This window comes from Plectropomus leopardus, chromosome 15 (genome assembly GCF_008729295.1).
Source record: "Plectropomus leopardus isolate mb chromosome 15, YSFRI_Pleo_2.0, whole genome shotgun sequence".
In the NCBI taxonomy this organism is placed as follows: domain Eukaryota; kingdom Metazoa; phylum Chordata; class Actinopteri; order Perciformes; family Serranidae; genus Plectropomus; species Plectropomus leopardus.
Genome location: NC_056477.1, coordinates 31,929,276 through 31,945,602, shown reverse-complemented (window position 1 = coordinate 31,945,602; position 16,327 = coordinate 31,929,276). Strand labels below are relative to the sequence as shown.

General features: G+C 39.9%; 1 protein-coding gene across 18 annotated transcripts in view; it reads right to left on the bottom strand.

The window, feature by feature from the left end:
- col13a1 (collagen, type XIII, alpha 1) overlaps nt 1–16,327 on the bottom strand; it is a 155,309-nt gene that overhangs the window by 26,693 nt on the left and 112,289 nt on the right. For 14 of the 18 annotated variants that reach the window (XM_042501749.1, XM_042501752.1, XM_042501753.1 and 11 more), the window contains 15 exons: nt 14,623–14,664; nt 14,494–14,511; nt 13,941–13,967; nt 13,346–13,390; nt 12,061–12,087; nt 11,339–11,383; nt 6,085–6,138; nt 4,803–4,889; nt 4,693–4,719; nt 4,570–4,605; nt 4,391–4,447; nt 4,280–4,303; nt 4,136–4,189; nt 2,413–2,457; nt 2,056–2,190 (listed from right to left, as the gene is read on the bottom strand). In XM_042501749.1, coding sequence (XP_042357683.1) covers nt 2,056–2,190; nt 2,413–2,457; nt 4,136–4,189; nt 4,280–4,303; nt 4,391–4,447; nt 4,570–4,605; nt 4,693–4,719; nt 4,803–4,889; nt 6,085–6,138; nt 11,339–11,383; nt 12,061–12,087; nt 13,346–13,390; nt 13,941–13,967; nt 14,494–14,511; nt 14,623–14,664 — 723 coding nt within the window. The remainder of the gene's footprint in view (nt 1–2,055; nt 2,191–2,412; nt 2,458–4,135; nt 4,190–4,279; nt 4,304–4,390; nt 4,448–4,569; nt 4,606–4,692; nt 4,720–4,802; nt 4,890–6,084; nt 6,139–11,338; nt 11,384–12,060; nt 12,088–13,345; nt 13,391–13,940; nt 13,968–14,493; nt 14,512–14,622; nt 14,665–16,327) is intronic. The other 4 variants (XM_042501757.1, XM_042501755.1, XM_042501747.1 and 1 more) reach the window with 3 other exon arrangements.

The following is a 16,327-nucleotide window of genomic DNA, read 5'->3' as shown; positions in this document are numbered from 1 at the left end:
AAATATAAATGAGCAAGATTGGTCAAAAAACATGGCCACCATCAGTCAAGTACCTTCACCAGTTCATTGGCCACAAGTCATTAAACATTTGTCCAATCAACATGGATCTTGATAGATACCTCATGCGTGTTAAGAAATAGGCCTGCCGAAGCATATTTAGCTCAGCCTGTAGGGGGCACCACAAATAGTACAAATATGAACCTCCAAAGCAATGGACAGAATTTCACCAGATTTAGTATATATGTTCTGGGGGCAAGTAGCAGGAAATGCTATGATATGCCTTTGCTTAATTTACTGCAAGCTGGACACAGAAAACTTGACATCAAAGCTGGAAATTATGTTCTGATGCTTCACATCAAATTTGATACCAATCCACCTGATGGTGGCGCTGTAATTGTGAGATGAAAAAGTGAAAACTTTGACAGTTCAAGGTACTCAGTCTACATCTCAGTGTCCTCAACAAAAAAAGCATCTTGAACCTGAAGTTCACCCTGATGTTTTCGTTGCTTATTTGCAAAATTTTGAAAAACATTAATATGAATAGACTTTTTTGGCTTTTGACTCTATCAACACTAAACTTGGTTTGCAGCCTTCTAAGACTGAAATACACAATCCCACTATAACTGAGCTAGTCTGGTAAAAAAAAAAAAAAAAAGCAATGATTGAGAGGCTGCGTACATTACAGTGTTCAAACATGTGTAGTTGGTCTCACTCCTCCAGACAAATGAAACCAGCTGAAAAGACGTTGCTCGGTCTTGTGAAACCTGCTGCTTGTGGCTTTGATTTTGGTAATACAGCTGCTTCCCTCAGTTGACAGAGGATTGGACCCAGGATTGCAGCTTGAGGCTATATTTTTATTTTATGTTTTTGAATGTAGGCATTTTTCCTACAATGGAGCATACTTATTTTGTTGCATTGGTACTATATTCTTTGCTGGTCCATCGCTGACCATCCTTCCACAGACTGATCCCCCTTACAGCATGCAAGAAGGGTTCATGTACACACATTGTGCAAACGTTAGAAATGTGTTATTTTTGCCCCTTGTATTTGAATATTTCTGTATACTGGGGTCCTTAAACAGTCTTGAAATTGCTACCATCCACAAGCAGAGCACACAAATACAGTTAATCTGACTGATGTCAGCGGGACTGCATCTGTGAATGAAACTAAATAACAGAATTCAACATAACCAACATCAGTCAACAAATGCTGTCAGTTGAGTAAGACAGTCTGGTTAATAATTGCTTTACAATGTTAATATGAACTTATGAAAATAACAAAATAATAGAATTGTAAACATGAAATAAAAATACAACTAATCATGATTAACTATTGCAATTTAGCAATTAACAAAATCTATTGACAGCCCTAGTTTTCTAGCATCTTTAAAAAATGTGATTGAACTGTCAGAAAATGAAAACTCCTTAACACAAAAAGGCCTTCGCACCACTTGGTGCTAGGACCTAAAAAGAACAAGTGCCTACATCTAAATATCATCCAAGCATCCGCTGATGTGACTTAATGGGAATCCTTCTTAAAATCTAAATACCCATTTTCTCAGCTGTATGTCAATGCTACTGACAGCAAAAACCAAACAACAAAGAAACAAAACAAACAAACAAATGTCTCCCTTAACAGGTCATAGCTAATTGTTAAACATAGAGAAGATCAATATTTACTGTAGTGTCACAGGCAGGGCTACAAACAGCAAAGCCTTTTATTTGGGGGCACATTTGGGATCTGTGCCACAGTGAATTAAAAGTTAAACAGTGTCATTCCTGGTGTCTCATCCAAGCTTGTGAGTCTCTAATTAGATAATTAGAGGGCAGATTGGAAAACATGGCTTTCCCTAGAGATAATGACAGATGTGGGATGAGGGCTTTGGTCAGGGAAACCCTGGCAGTGACGTGACGTGACGTGACGACGTGACGTGACGTGACGTGACGTGACGTGACGTGACGTGACGTGACGACGTGACGTGACGTGACGTGACGTGACGTGACGTGACGTGACGTGACGTGATTTGGTGTGGTCTAATATGATGTGATCACTCACTGGTGATCCAGATGGACCCATGTCTCCTTTGTCTCCTTTGGGTCCTGGGAAGCCCATGACACCACCCTCCCCTCTGGGACCTTCAGGCCCAGCTGGGCCTGGAGGACCAGGGTCTCCAGGCTTCCCCCGGGGTCCCTTAAAACACAAGAGGTCAGTGTCACCTCAACTAATTGTACCTGAAGGAAGCTATGCTAAAACGGACATATTGTACATGAAATGTAAATTGGGAACTTTAATCTTAATTTCTACATATTTCTCATTGCAAATAATAAAATTAGTCACAATATACATTCATGTAACAAACAATTCAAATGCCTTGCTAATAATCTGGAGTACTAATTGGTATGTAGATATTACCTTTTCTCCATCTAATCCTGGAGGACCTGGTAAACCAACTTCACCCTGAGGACACACCAAGGTTGTGTTACCAATGAGACAAAGCAGGCAACTGTCCAAGGACCAATAACCCCAGGGGCCTCATATTCACTGTATGTGAATTGCTTTCTTGTAATAGATTGGCTGCAAATTTATTAGCCGGCCTTTAGAACAAAATCAAGCCCACATTTAAACTACAATTACCACCCAACGATTGTGTGCCGCTGCACACCAGTATAAACAGGGATGCTTCACACACATCTCCCCCTGGCAGCACCGAAGATCTCCACAGTTTTATGGTGGACACCCAAGATTAGTGTCACCAAGTCAGTATCTGACCAAATATCCTCCCTTTTGTACTTAACTCATGACACTGAGTAGTGACCAGAAAAATGTTTTTTTTTTTTAACATTATGATGTCATAGATGACCTTTGACCTCTTGGATATAAAATGTCTTTGTCATTATATCCTAGTAGATATTTGTGTGGAATTTCACCATATAAATTCTTGAGTTATGACGAAAAAAGCCAAAACATGATCTTTTCATTACCATAACCACCTGTTAACCACAGCACTGTTGAAACATAATGTTTTCTTGAGGTGGGGTTATATGGAGTACTTGTCCATAGTCATTGTACAACATACATTTTTGGAGCAGCAGGCTGGAGTCCAACACTGAAGCTAGGCAATGTGTTGCTGTGGCTGGGGGTCAACAGAAAAATGTTTTCTTCTGCCAGTGCTCACTGAAGCAGCTACCTTGCATCACCGCTGCGAACCATGGCGGCAGCGGCTTTTAAAAATGCTTTACCTTTTGGGGAAATGTTCTTGCAGGCAGATGGTTGTCAGGGTGTTTACCACGCAGAGGTGTGAAAGCCCCTAATATGTCACATTATAACATGGAAATGTATCATCATGTATCATCATTTTTTGCAGACACGTACAATACCAACATTTGTTTTCTGAGAGTTAGGTTGAGAAATACAGCACTGACATTACTAATTTATCCACCAGGACTGTGCATTTCATGTATTTGATAGGCCAACAAAACAGCTTGCTGGATGATGTTATATTATTTTGCGGTCAGAGGTGAGCCAGTTCTAGCTTGTTGTTGTTTTTTTCTGGAGCACCCTAAAAAGGCATGCTGGCTGCACCACCTGACTGACCTCATCCAAATGAATTCAGATGTGCCTCTCTTTTAGTCAATCTACCTGGCACATGTCTTACTGGTGCTACATATGTGCAAACACATCCTAGAGCGTATTTTCATTAGTTTCTTCTGTTTTCCTTGTGTGACTTCAGTGACTGTGTGGTGTTCTGAGCAGTTGACCTACAACTCAGTACTGTGCCTGAATGCATCCTGTGACACACACCAAGCACAAAGTTGCTGCTGCTGCTCTGCTAATACACTGCCCATGCTACCCACCCTATGTCGACATTGTGTTAGAGAATTTGCACTGCACTTGTCATCTAAGACCTAGTTTAATCACCTGTATTATTTTAGTTTTTATAGTGCATAGTCCAAAATGTATTTTCATTTAACAAACAACCTCAACAAACAGACATGAATAAACTGGGGTCAGTAAATCCGGCATTGGAAATTGGGGCCTAACTTTCAATTTTTACCAGTGGGCCCCCTAACAGGTTCATCTGGGTATGGTACACACATAACGTCCTGAATCAATTGGCATTTAAAATATCTCCTACCTTGGCACCTGGGAGTCCAGGGGCTCCTGCAGGTCCAGGTAATCCAGGGGGGCCCTAGCAGGAAAAGAGACCAAGTCACTCAATAAAATGTTTACTTCTGTACTATGTTTGCACATTTTGTTATAAATCCTAAAAAGAACTTACCATCAGTGGTATGTTGCGAATATCCTGTGAAGGAACATTAAATGTTACAATAGTCATGTTTTTATTCTTTTTATGCATTAAGAAAAGCGCAACTTTAAATGAGTCACATACATTTTCATTGCTGTGAATTTCAGCCTTTCCTGGCTCCCCAGGTGGCCCTGGAGGACCCTGTACAGGGAAAATGACCATTTGTTAGCATTATTATGAACATAGTGAGTTACATTTGATATTTTTGTATCGTATGTCAATATTTGCAACATGTTGTCATGAGTCTGCTGGTTATGACTTACTCTGGGTCCAGCTGGGCCTTCAGAACCTGCTTCTCCCTGAGGGTTAAATAAAAGTATAATATTTAGATTCTTCATCATCACTTACAACCCAGGTTAGTATTTGGAAAAGCAATCTTATTTTACCTTGTCTCCCTGGGCGCCTGTGTCACCCTGCAAGAGGAACATCAAGATTCTATAATCTATGTAAGAAGAATGACAGCTATTTATCCATTTGTGAAACTATCTCCCTTTACCTTGGGTCCCATGAGGCCTGGCAGTCCTGATGAACCTGGTTCTCCTTTAATTCCCTGAACTGCAATGCTTGGCTCTCCCTTCTCACCCTGCCGTACAAACACAACAAAGTTTGAGTTCACTGGAAATTATTGTCTGATTGATAAATATGAATCTTGAAGTCCAGTATGACGCTGGTAATGGATCAACAGTGGTCAGTGGTTAACTAGATACTGTTGTTTTTCTGTCAGTATTATTCTCATCTGAAATTTCCAATTTCTGTGACAACAACGGTTATGGGACACTACAAGTGGGATCCCCAGATAAAACATACATGATGACAATGTAAGATGCAGTTAAGAGCTTTATGAAAAAGCAAGATACAAAACTGGTAAATGTTTTTGAGTTAAAATTATTCTTGTAATCCTGTTTATTCCAACAGATCCATACAGAAGCCAAATGTTTTTGTCACACATGACAAAAACATTTATTAGGATTTTTCTCACTGCTCCACAACAATGTGACTACCACACGGTATGATGAGGTTTGTACAATGCAACAATAAAAAGTTAGTCCAATTCTGAAGCAACCCAATCAACAGAAAAAATGTTGCCATTATATGTTTTTCAAACTATGGGTACATTATACCTTTTAATGTAGTGGATACATTGAAACACTACTTTTTTATCAAAGCTGTGGTTAATGTGCAGTTAGGGGCAATCCCACACAGAAATGCAGTGATGTCCTGTAAAAAAGCCACCTGCATCCTGTGGCACGATCCCTGCTGGAAAAACAGCAACGGGTCGCTAAGAAATCCCACATTTGGTGGCTAAAAATTCAGCGAAAACATAGTAATAACTCACCAAAACAACTAGTTTTGTTGTTTCTTGATCTCAAAGAGTGGTCTGCAGCTTGTCATCAGGTGTCTCACACAGACAACATGCCATCCACCACCCAGGTCACTTTGTTGTTGATTTGTATAAAATGTGCAAATGTAGCATATTTGTGGTTTGCAGGCATGTGCAATGCTTACACTTTCTTCTGGCAACTGAGCTGTCTGCACAGTCATTTATGCTGGTTAATTATACAAAAGGCCGAAGCACTCCAACAAATGGCAAGTAAGCACAGAAACCAGCACAGGAAGGTAAAACAATGCACCCAGGGTATAAATTAGAGCTTTTTTCAGTTACAAACACAAAACACTGATATGACGAATATCTGACTTAACAGACGTTAGAGGGAAAAGAGGATGACTGACAGACAGAAAACCAGACACTTAGGGTGTTCATTCCATGCCAGACCTACCCTGTAGCCCCTCTTTCCAGGAATGCCAGGGGTACCAGTGATGCCAGCCTGGCCCTTTGCAGTGACAGAAAGACAATAACAACCTGCTAATCTGATTTGGTTTATGATAACTGCCACACACACTGCTCACAAATGACTTAACCCTTAACCCAGGAGTGCGAGGGAGACCTCCCTCTAATGGCCAAGATGAAATAAACGTAAAAGATGGTGGAATAGGAGGGAAAGAAAAAACAGTTGATTTGCATTTTTTTCAAGATATATGAAAAAAGATCCATGCACACACATCTACACAGCAATTATTTAGGCAATTATACTGACAGATTACTAAATGGATAAATTGGGCACAGGGCCAAGAATTCACGGGGGCCCAGGGTGTGAGCTTCAGTATGAAGTAAAAAAATATTTCTTGTAGGCAAGTTAATCAAATGATTCCAAATACATGCAAAACAATCATGATGGGATGCAAAAACTTGACAAAGAGACTAAATACAAACTACAAATGACATATCCTAAATGGATGGATGGACCTGCACTTGCACAGTACTCTTCTAGAGAGAAAAAGTTGAATTTAATTCAGCACAAAGCACACACGGACACACACAGCAGTGAACAGTTGGTTAGTGGTTTGATCCCCTGGTCCTCTGGTCAACGTGTCAAAGTATCCTTGGGGAAAATACTGAACCCCAAATTGCTCCTGATACCACGTCATCGGAGTGTGTAGCAGGTGGTACCATGTACGGTAGCCTTGGCCACCAGTGTGTGAATGTGTGTGTGAATGGGTGAATGTAACATGTAATGTGAAAACGTTTTGAGTGGTCAATACACACACATTGAATAGGGATGGGATACCCTCATTATCTGTCCATGCAAAAGCATACAATAAAATGGGAAAAAAATCCAAACTGATTAGTGTCTGTCAAGTGCCAGCCACAGCATGATGAACTCTCTGGAACTGGGAAACAAACACACTGGAGCCTTTTAGTTCATATGTGTTCTAGTTCCTTTGTTCAGATCAATGAGTAAGTTTAAAGATGATGAACAGTCACAGCTGTGACGGCACAAGCACAGACACAGCTGGTTGGTAGTGGGAGTTCCTGCAATCTAGTTGCCCCACTGGAATTGGTATGCTGTCAAATGTGTGTCTGATGATAATGGATTATATTATTTATAATATTCGTAGACAGATAATATGTTAAGATTACAAATGTTGTCTTAAAAGACTGAAATGCTCTGTCTCACTGGCATTCCTAGTTTTCAGGAAGTTTAAATAACTTGGTACTGCCATACCCCATGTGTATCAAACATTCACGTTTTTAGGGTTCCTGAGTTCAAACGAAAATGTTGCCTTTAAGCAACTACAGATCAGGGCAACACCTTGCTAGGCTCTAATGCTTAAATTGCAATCACTGGAGGTTTAGTGATCAAAGATGTAGAAGATGATGAGAGCATTTGTCTAAGTCAAAGCTGTGGTTATTTCCTGGAAGGAGAATTCATCAGAAATAATTGACTGATATGGATTATCTACATTATTTTATATTTCCATCTGCTTGCAACTTGAGTAATGTGCAGAAAATGGCATTTTCAGAGTGTATCCATGGATGCTGATATTAAGGGTGCAAAAAAACCAACATATATCAACAAGCATAGTTTCCTTTAATAACTAATAACCAAAATCCAGAGACACACATTTACAGTACATGTATTTGGTAGAAGTATAATAACTGCATACTCATACTGCTGCAGTAATTGATATTATTGCCATCCCTGCAGCTATGAGTACTGCAACGATAACAAATTCAGACACTACTACTGTTTGCACTTAACAAACTTAGGTCTGAAGGTCTAAGATCACCTATCATCAGAGTCTTGCAGCCTCACGGTGACTACTAGTAGCAGCTGTGGCTCAGAGAAAGAAAGATGAAAGATGGTGGCTCGATCCCTAATCCTCCAATCAACATGTCAAAGTATCCTTGGGCAAGATACTGAACCCAAAATTGCTCCCTATGCTGCTCATTGTGTGAGTGTGTGTGAATGGTTTCTGAGTAGCAGGTGGCACCATTTACAGTAACCTTGGCCACCAGTGTGTGAATTTGTGCATGAAAGAGTGAATGTGGCATATAGTGTAAAAGGGCTTTCAGTGGTTTGAAGACTAGACAAGCACAGGTCCATTTACCATTTTCTCACTCATGTGTCACTTGGAAGGCATTGATACAAGGGACCACATCAGGACAGAGTGTCTGTTAGTGTACATGAGTCTGTGGTCAGATGAAAGCGTTGCTGGATCTCCATTATCCCCGCTACCCTCAGAAGGACCTGAGTGGTGATGGCTCTAAATGCACATAGGAGTTAATTAGAGGTGTTCCTTAACAACCAACTGTCCCACAGGATGCAGCATCTCCCGTTGATCTACGATTGCTCCAATTGGCTTGTAGCATTAGTCTGGTCGCCTCAAAAGTTTATCCTTTGTTCTATTTTAACATCTCTCTTTCCGTGACATACACTGGGAGTAGGCCCACTGGGATCTGTCACACTTGCATGCCATGTCATGATTTATTGATATGCTAATCTCTTTATTGAAGCCATACAGCCACAGGCTTTCCTCTTCAGAGGAAAAGTACAGAAGGATGAGTCTGAACCAATCATTCACCCTAAAACTAATAGGACTGCAATCAACCCCCAGTGATGCTGCAGGATCACTTGTTTTCATTGTTTGTACTAAGTTGTGCTGATGCACTCAGTGTCAGAGGAAGGACATGGAGACACAGCTACTCAGTGCGGGGGTTTTTGTATTACACTACTAGTCTAAGTACCATGTAGAACAGTGGAATAGTATGCTTGGTAACAGATGGACAGAATTAGGCTTAGACCAATATACCAATGTGCTGATAAACATCTACATCCAGTATCATTAATGCCAAATATTGTGAAAATTAGATATTTCACTGAAAATATTGGTGGTCAATTGATCAGATTTCCTACAAGTAAATGAGAACATATGTGTCAATAAACTGTTTCATTGTCTTTCAACTAAGTAATGCTACTTAGTAGTCAGTACCAACAGATTCATAGAAGTCAAAAAGGAATGGCTGAAGGAATCATCCTCTGGAGACCAAAGTGTAAGGACGAATCTAACTCAACCCAATTACCACAGGAAGGCTACTTTTTATATAATCTCTTTTAGCCCATTCTCATTCCAAACTCGTCAAATATCATTGCTTTGACAGTGCTTTCTGCGTACGATCCCAATGCCCAAAGGCATCTTTTGCTTGCGCATAATATGCCCCTCGACAGCATCAATTGAGAATGTGGCCAGAATGTATTGTCTCCTTACACAACAGTTAAAAATGGATCCATTCAAGGACAGGGATAATTTTTAAAATATTTTTCACATTTTAAATTACTGATAAAGAGCCATAACAAGAACTGCTGCATACATACTGCGACATATGGTCACTGTTAAGAATAATAGAACAAGGTGGCTGATAAGAGATATTAATTGCTGCCTTCATCTTTGCTCATACTGTGTCCCCCAGCTGGGTAGCTCATTGCTTCTTATTTGTGTAAAGGGAAATAGGCAGAGATAACTTTTCATTTAGTCAAAGTGTGTGTTCTATGATGGAGTGTGTGCAACTGTTTGCACACACTCCATCATAGAATATTATCTCTTTGTCGTTGTCTATTGCTGTTCCCATAGTGAAAGTAAAATCAAAGCTGCTTTCGAAGACAGAGCTTATTAGATTGCTCTAAAGCAGTATTTCAGCAGAGTGACAGATGAGACAAGGTCATGCGGTGGTAGTTGTGTCCGCTTCCTTCATGGCTAGACAGGTGCCTGCTGCCTGCTGGGAGCTTTGAAACTGTAGAGGTCTAGTCTAGGGAAGTTGTTTGTGGTCAGCACCATACAGATATTAATTGTTATTGTGTAAAACCACAAAATCTCTACCTGGCCCATTTTATTTCACTCTGGCACAAGGCACCAGTAGCCAGCTCTCTGAGATTATATAGAACAGATTTCCCCCATGATGATGGGAGCCACAATACCTTCGTTGATACCCTAACATTTAAGTATAAGCCTGCGAAATCACTTTATTATTAAACGCTAAAAGCTTTTCCAGATCTCTGTTTCCTGTGGATACCAACAAATATGAACTTTCCTTGAAGTTTTCTGCTTTTCACTTTTTCTTCCTCTGTCTCCCATCTGTTCATCTGTGGGGCTTAATGGAGAAAACACTCATGTCCACATGGTTGTGACTGCTACTGCCATGCTACCATGGAGAAGAGGAGCTGCTTCAGGTCAGCTAGAACCCTGTGTAGTCCACATAAAAGTGGAACCAATATATTATATCAATGAATTAGAGGTCCCAGTGGAAGCATTTACACGCAAATAGGGCAAAAAAATGACCCTTAAGCACTCCATAGTTTAAAACAGCACTATCAGACATCTCATCAACACTGAAAAGATCTGATTAGATGAGGGCCCAAACCAATTCAAAATACAAAAAAAGAGGCCAGATGAGCCATGATAACCACAACAAACAAAGATCTTAAGTATATGTGTGCAATATGCGTTATTGCCAGGTAAAGCCTTTTGAGATGGCACAACCCTGAAGTCTTGACCATACCGACGTGGTATACTCTGTGTCCTCACCAATGGATTTAAAGGGATGGCTCAGTTTTTGGGAAGTGGAGTTGTAATTGGGTACTTATTCACAGTGAGTGACATGGCCCCAGTTTGGAAAAGCAGCAGAAGTACCACCACGGCAGCAAAGCAATGTATTGCTATGGAGGGGTCAGAATTTTTAGTACCTTAAAAAGTAGCTAAAATACATTTTGATTCTGATCCCCATCAATGTCAACATTGCTTAGCCATTGCGTGGGACTTCAGTCTGCTTCTCCAAACTGGGAGCGTGTTTACAGACATCTACTGTATGTAACACTGACTACAGAGTACCCCATACAACTTCACTTAAAAATCCAAACTATCCCTCCAAATTCATGATAGATTTCAGGTTATTTATGTTGAAAAACAGACAGCAGCTTCTGAAATAAAATCCACTCAGAAATGCATTTTAACCCAGTTTCAGTTATCCAGACTCCAATGGTCATGCCTGTGATCTTGCCATGCATAAATAGACCTTGACATGCCACACACACGCACACATGCACGCACGCACACACACACACGCGCACACACACACACACACACACACACACACACACACACACACGTGAAATCCATGCTTGACTTTCACTCTACCTTCTCTCCCTTCTCTCCTGGGAAACCTCTCTTTCCTTCATCTCCCTACAGAGTGGATTGAAAAATAAGCTCAGAGAAGCAGTGGGGCAGTAAAAGCAGACACGCCCTTTACACCAAGGGAAATCGAAAGACAAGCAAAGACTCAGGGAGGACTCCTTCTGGACATGGACCTGACAAGAGGAGATCTAAATCTTCACAGAAGACATCAGGGGCCTTGTATCATGTTAGTCCCTGGGCAGCAGCCAGTGGAGAGTTGATTGTTCATCCAGACCTCCCAATGTTAACCCACTTTGATGAACCTGGAGACCTAAAGTTTATTCTACGTCCAGATCCAGATCCAGATCCTCAGAAGTCATGTTTTCAGTTAAAGGCTAAGGTTAAGGCTCCTCATATAGGAAGAAAACTGGCCATAAGATACATTTGAGGGCTCTGGGCAAGCCTAGTAAGTGCATCTTTAGAGTAGATTCTTTTATCAAAAAAGAGGTCCAAATTAATTCCAAAAAAAGTACAGATTGTTCTTGGTGTCTTATCTAACACTCTATGCTGGGCTCAGGTTAGGAAGTTTAGATGGAGGTCTTGGACTCAGGACATCAGCATTTCTAAAGTCTATGATTCAGAGAGTATACAGAGTATAAGATATAGGCAACAAACTTCACTGACAGCTGTTCCTGTTGTGACACTTAAAAAAAAAGAAAGAGAGAGAGAGAGAGAAAAAATCTTACCTTAATTCCATGGTCTCCCTTAACTCCCTGTGAAGCAAAGCAGAGAAAAACAGGGTACATGTTACTACTGACAACAATCACATGTGTCCACTGGATGGAGCACAAGATCCATTAAAAGCATTAGTCTCTAATCAGCAGTGAGGACTGTGTCCAAAGCTTCACAGAGTGGATGAGCAATCTGAAGGAGCATTTGCATTTCATCTAAGAAACTGTTGGGCAACCTCTGGAAAAAGAGTCATATAAAAGTGCCTGTGAAGGCCTCTCCTCTGTCCTCACAGTGATCCTCAACTCAAGCTCATAGCAAAACACAGTCAGTGTTCCAGACTGAGGGAAAACAAAGTGAGTTGGAAGAGTGGCTGAAGTTTACAGGGCAATGATCTGCACAGAAGCTCATAGCAACAAGGTTCATCCAGCAGTCCCAGCCTCAAAACTTCAGAGGGCTTCAAGGAAAATCACTTTCACAGAGAGTTTAGTTATAGGTACAGTATACACTGTGGTTTGGTTATAGATACAGTATATCCTGTGGTTTAGTTATAGATACAGTATATACTGTGGTTTGGTTATAGATACAGTATATACTGTGGTTTAGTTGTATATACTGTGGTTTGGTTATCGATACAGTATATACTGTTGTTTAGTCACAGATGATACTTTAAAACAGTGTGAAAGTTATTTAAATGAGCTGAGTATGTTTTCATTGTGTTATGTGCTCCTCAGTTTAGTATTATGTTTTGGTATTTTGTCTTCTGTTTCTTACAGAGTAACTGGAAAAGGATCAGATCAGCCAGTATGAGAAATGGTAATAGTGAGCCATAACTCATACAGTGTACATATGGTGTGTGCATGTTTATTTATTCATTTTTATTTTATATACTTCTTTAATCCCCATAGGGAAATTCCGTTTCTTCACTCTGTTCTCATATACAGACAGGTCCGAAATACACAGACATGCAAAACAGGACCGATACACATGCACTAACTGGAGAGATGTCAAGAGTGAGGGGGCTGCACATGGACAGGCAACTCGGGCAGTTGGGGGTTCAGGGCCTTGCTCAAAGGGTATCTCAGTGCCCAGGAGGTGCGGTGGCACCTCTCCAGCTACCAGTCTACAATCCATTCCACAATCCGATCCAACTGCCACCTTCATTTTGTATTCAGGTACATTTAAAGAAATCTGAGCATATGCTTTGGAACTTATTTGAAACATTGTCATTATGAAGCTTTGAATGAAAAACAAAATGCTGCAGTTAAACATGAAACAGTTATAAAACAGAAAAGTGAATACCTTTGCACCTTCAGGACCTGATGGGCCAATAACACCCCGATCCCCCTGTGAAGGGACAAAAAGGCAGATTTTATAACTTATCGCCAATTTACAGGAAACAGATGGTCTGTGGACACAACTCAAAGACAGGGACAACTGATTTGTTGAAGCCAAGTTCTCCTGAGGAGCTCTAAAAGTCTTTCTATGATCCCCTCTGTCACATGTCTACTCTCTCTAAAATACAAAGTCTTTCACCATATAAAACAGTCAAAGTAACAGAAAAAAAAAAAAAAACTTCACACCAGTGAAGTTGCACTTACAGTTTACATCCATGCCAGTGAAAACATGGATGTGTCACACACATCTTTCGTTTTGTGCCAAATTTAAAGACATTGCCTTAAGGCGTTTTTGAGATATCTCATTCAGGAGAATGGGTCAGCCATATGGACAACCTGAAAACAAAATGCTTCTGCTATTGCTGACTCAGAGGCATAAGAATCTGATAGTTACTCAGTGAACAGTGTGTACTGAAAAAGTATTTCACTGCTAATCTAACCACATCCTGGATCTACTGACCATATTCTTTTGCACTAGGGAAACACAGAAGACAGCTCACCTTCTGTCCTGGCACACCTGGCTCACCCTGGAGGGATAAAATGACAGATTCAAGTGTGTGCATAAAAGGATTTATCTAGCCAGTGTAACAAATACAGAACTTTGTATTGAATATGTAGAAGCTTCATTTTTTTCCATCCAGATGTTTCTCTGGTGGTACTGCAGCCCATCTGCTCAGGCTAAAGCCTATCACGGTGAAAACTGCTCCCTGCTATGAAACGTATCATGTTTTCCACAGTGAGAGGCATTAACGGGACCTCTCTGACCTCACAATCTGCATTCCTGCTTTGAAATAATCTTTGACAATGAATGCATCATGCAGAGAAGTTATCTCCCAATTCAGTGGAAACAGAGATGTGCAGTGTTGTGTTGGTGTGGTTGGTGTGAGTATTAGAACAGCTGCAAAGAGACAAAGTGGAAGCATCATGAAATGATTCCTGTTTCATTTCATCCATCTTTTTTGAGTTCAGCCTGAGTGTATTTGTTTGCAATAACTCTAGATTCATCATGAGAGTTTAGTGTTGCTATCTGAACCAGTAGAGAGCCATGCTTACCTTCAGTCCTGGTAAAAGCTGCAAAAACAATGTAGAAATTAAAAGATTAGTATCACACCAACAAATGTTCACTCAAAAGAAGATCTGATGGAAAACTAAAGGCAGAGGACTAATTGAACCAGAGTTTACCCTTGGGTCTTTTCCTGGTTTGCCTGGTTCACCAGGCTTACCCTGTAAGGAAATAATAAAAAAATATTTATATAAAATCTACAAAACTATCTACAGTATCACTCTCATGATGAATTGTAGCTTTGCCTTTGACAGCAAATTCTGACTAAGTACATTTTTACTAAAATTTTCCACTAATGTGTTGGTTATATTATTATTGAACAGATACCATAAACCTCGTTTTAACTTAACAGATAGATTGGTTGTTTAAGTGACAAATTGTCAGCAGGTTGAAGTTTTTAGGCTGCAATGGGGATTTGATGACCAGGGCTCGCAGTTATAAAACAGTGCCAATTATCCATAATAGAAGTGCACATATGCACAACAGCCAGAAGTGGCATGCATCAAAATGTATTTTTTATAAGTTTAGAATATCATTTTTCATGCCAATAAAGCCGCAGATTGTTGTACAAGTTCTAATCACTTTTGTTAGTAAAACAGCTCATAATCTGGGTGCAAAATGAAGTGCAAGAGGTAAAGTGATTGTATTTAATCTCTGAATTCATTATAGGTGGGTTTTGACATAACATGAGTTCAATCAATCAGAGTTTCATCACCCATTCCCCTTTAAAACTAGCTGCACCTGCAGCAATGAGAACAGTTTGTGGAACAGCAAGACAGATGTTTTGCAGTCATATTGGATGCTGGTATGAAGACCATATACATGACGAAAACTGTAATTATAAGGGATGTCCCAAGCCAATCTCAAGGATCGGTATCCAGGCAATTCTTTTGGACTGATTGCTACATTTAACTTAAAATATTTTCCCCAGAATATTAATGAAATTGGAGCATGTGAGGGGGATGAAAAAAATTCTTCCAGAATGTCTTTTTTCTTCCTTTTTTTCTTTCTTTCTTTTTTTATATTTATCAATATAGATGCAACCCCCAAAGTAGCTAAGATGGAAACATTTTTATGAGGAATCATGAGCAATCCCAAATTCGTGCATTGGGCCTGGAGGTCAGATCCATCTGTCTATGTATTATAAGTGAGTTATGAGTGATGCGTGTCCTGCAATCTGTAGGAGGATTCAGGGAAGCTTATTAGAAAATCCAAGACTTGTAAATTGTTAATTACATTGTGTGCTATAGTTCACCTTCTACCTGCTCTCTCCATCTATTAAAAACAGAAACAGTCCTTATCTCTGTTCATGTCTCAGTCCTGAAAATTGTGCCACTGCAATGCATAAAGCTGGTGGTTTGCAGGTCATGTGAAGTGGCAAACAGATTGTCTTTTATAATTGGAATGTGGTTTGTGCCAACTGTGCAACTCATAGCTCTCATTTAACATTTTGTTTTATTTTTTTGCATGCTCTTATTCAATGTTTTGTTTAATTTAATTATTTTTTTGCCATCAAAATTATATTTAGTACAATTATTATTATTTTTTTTAATTTAATTATTAAAAATTGATAGGATAATTAGGTCTAAATAGGTGCTGACCTATGTTATTGACCATCTTTATGTAGAAAACAGACCAATCACTTTAATCATCTGCTGTGGTCCCAATTTAGTCTCCTTATTAACAGTGACTGAAATGTAAATATCTATTCTAAAATGTCAGTAGGAACCTGTGGGCTGGGGCCCACAGCCACACACACAGAAGGGAAGTCATAAAGTACTGAGAGAAAAACACACATTGAACGGCTGCTGGTGATGCTGCTGA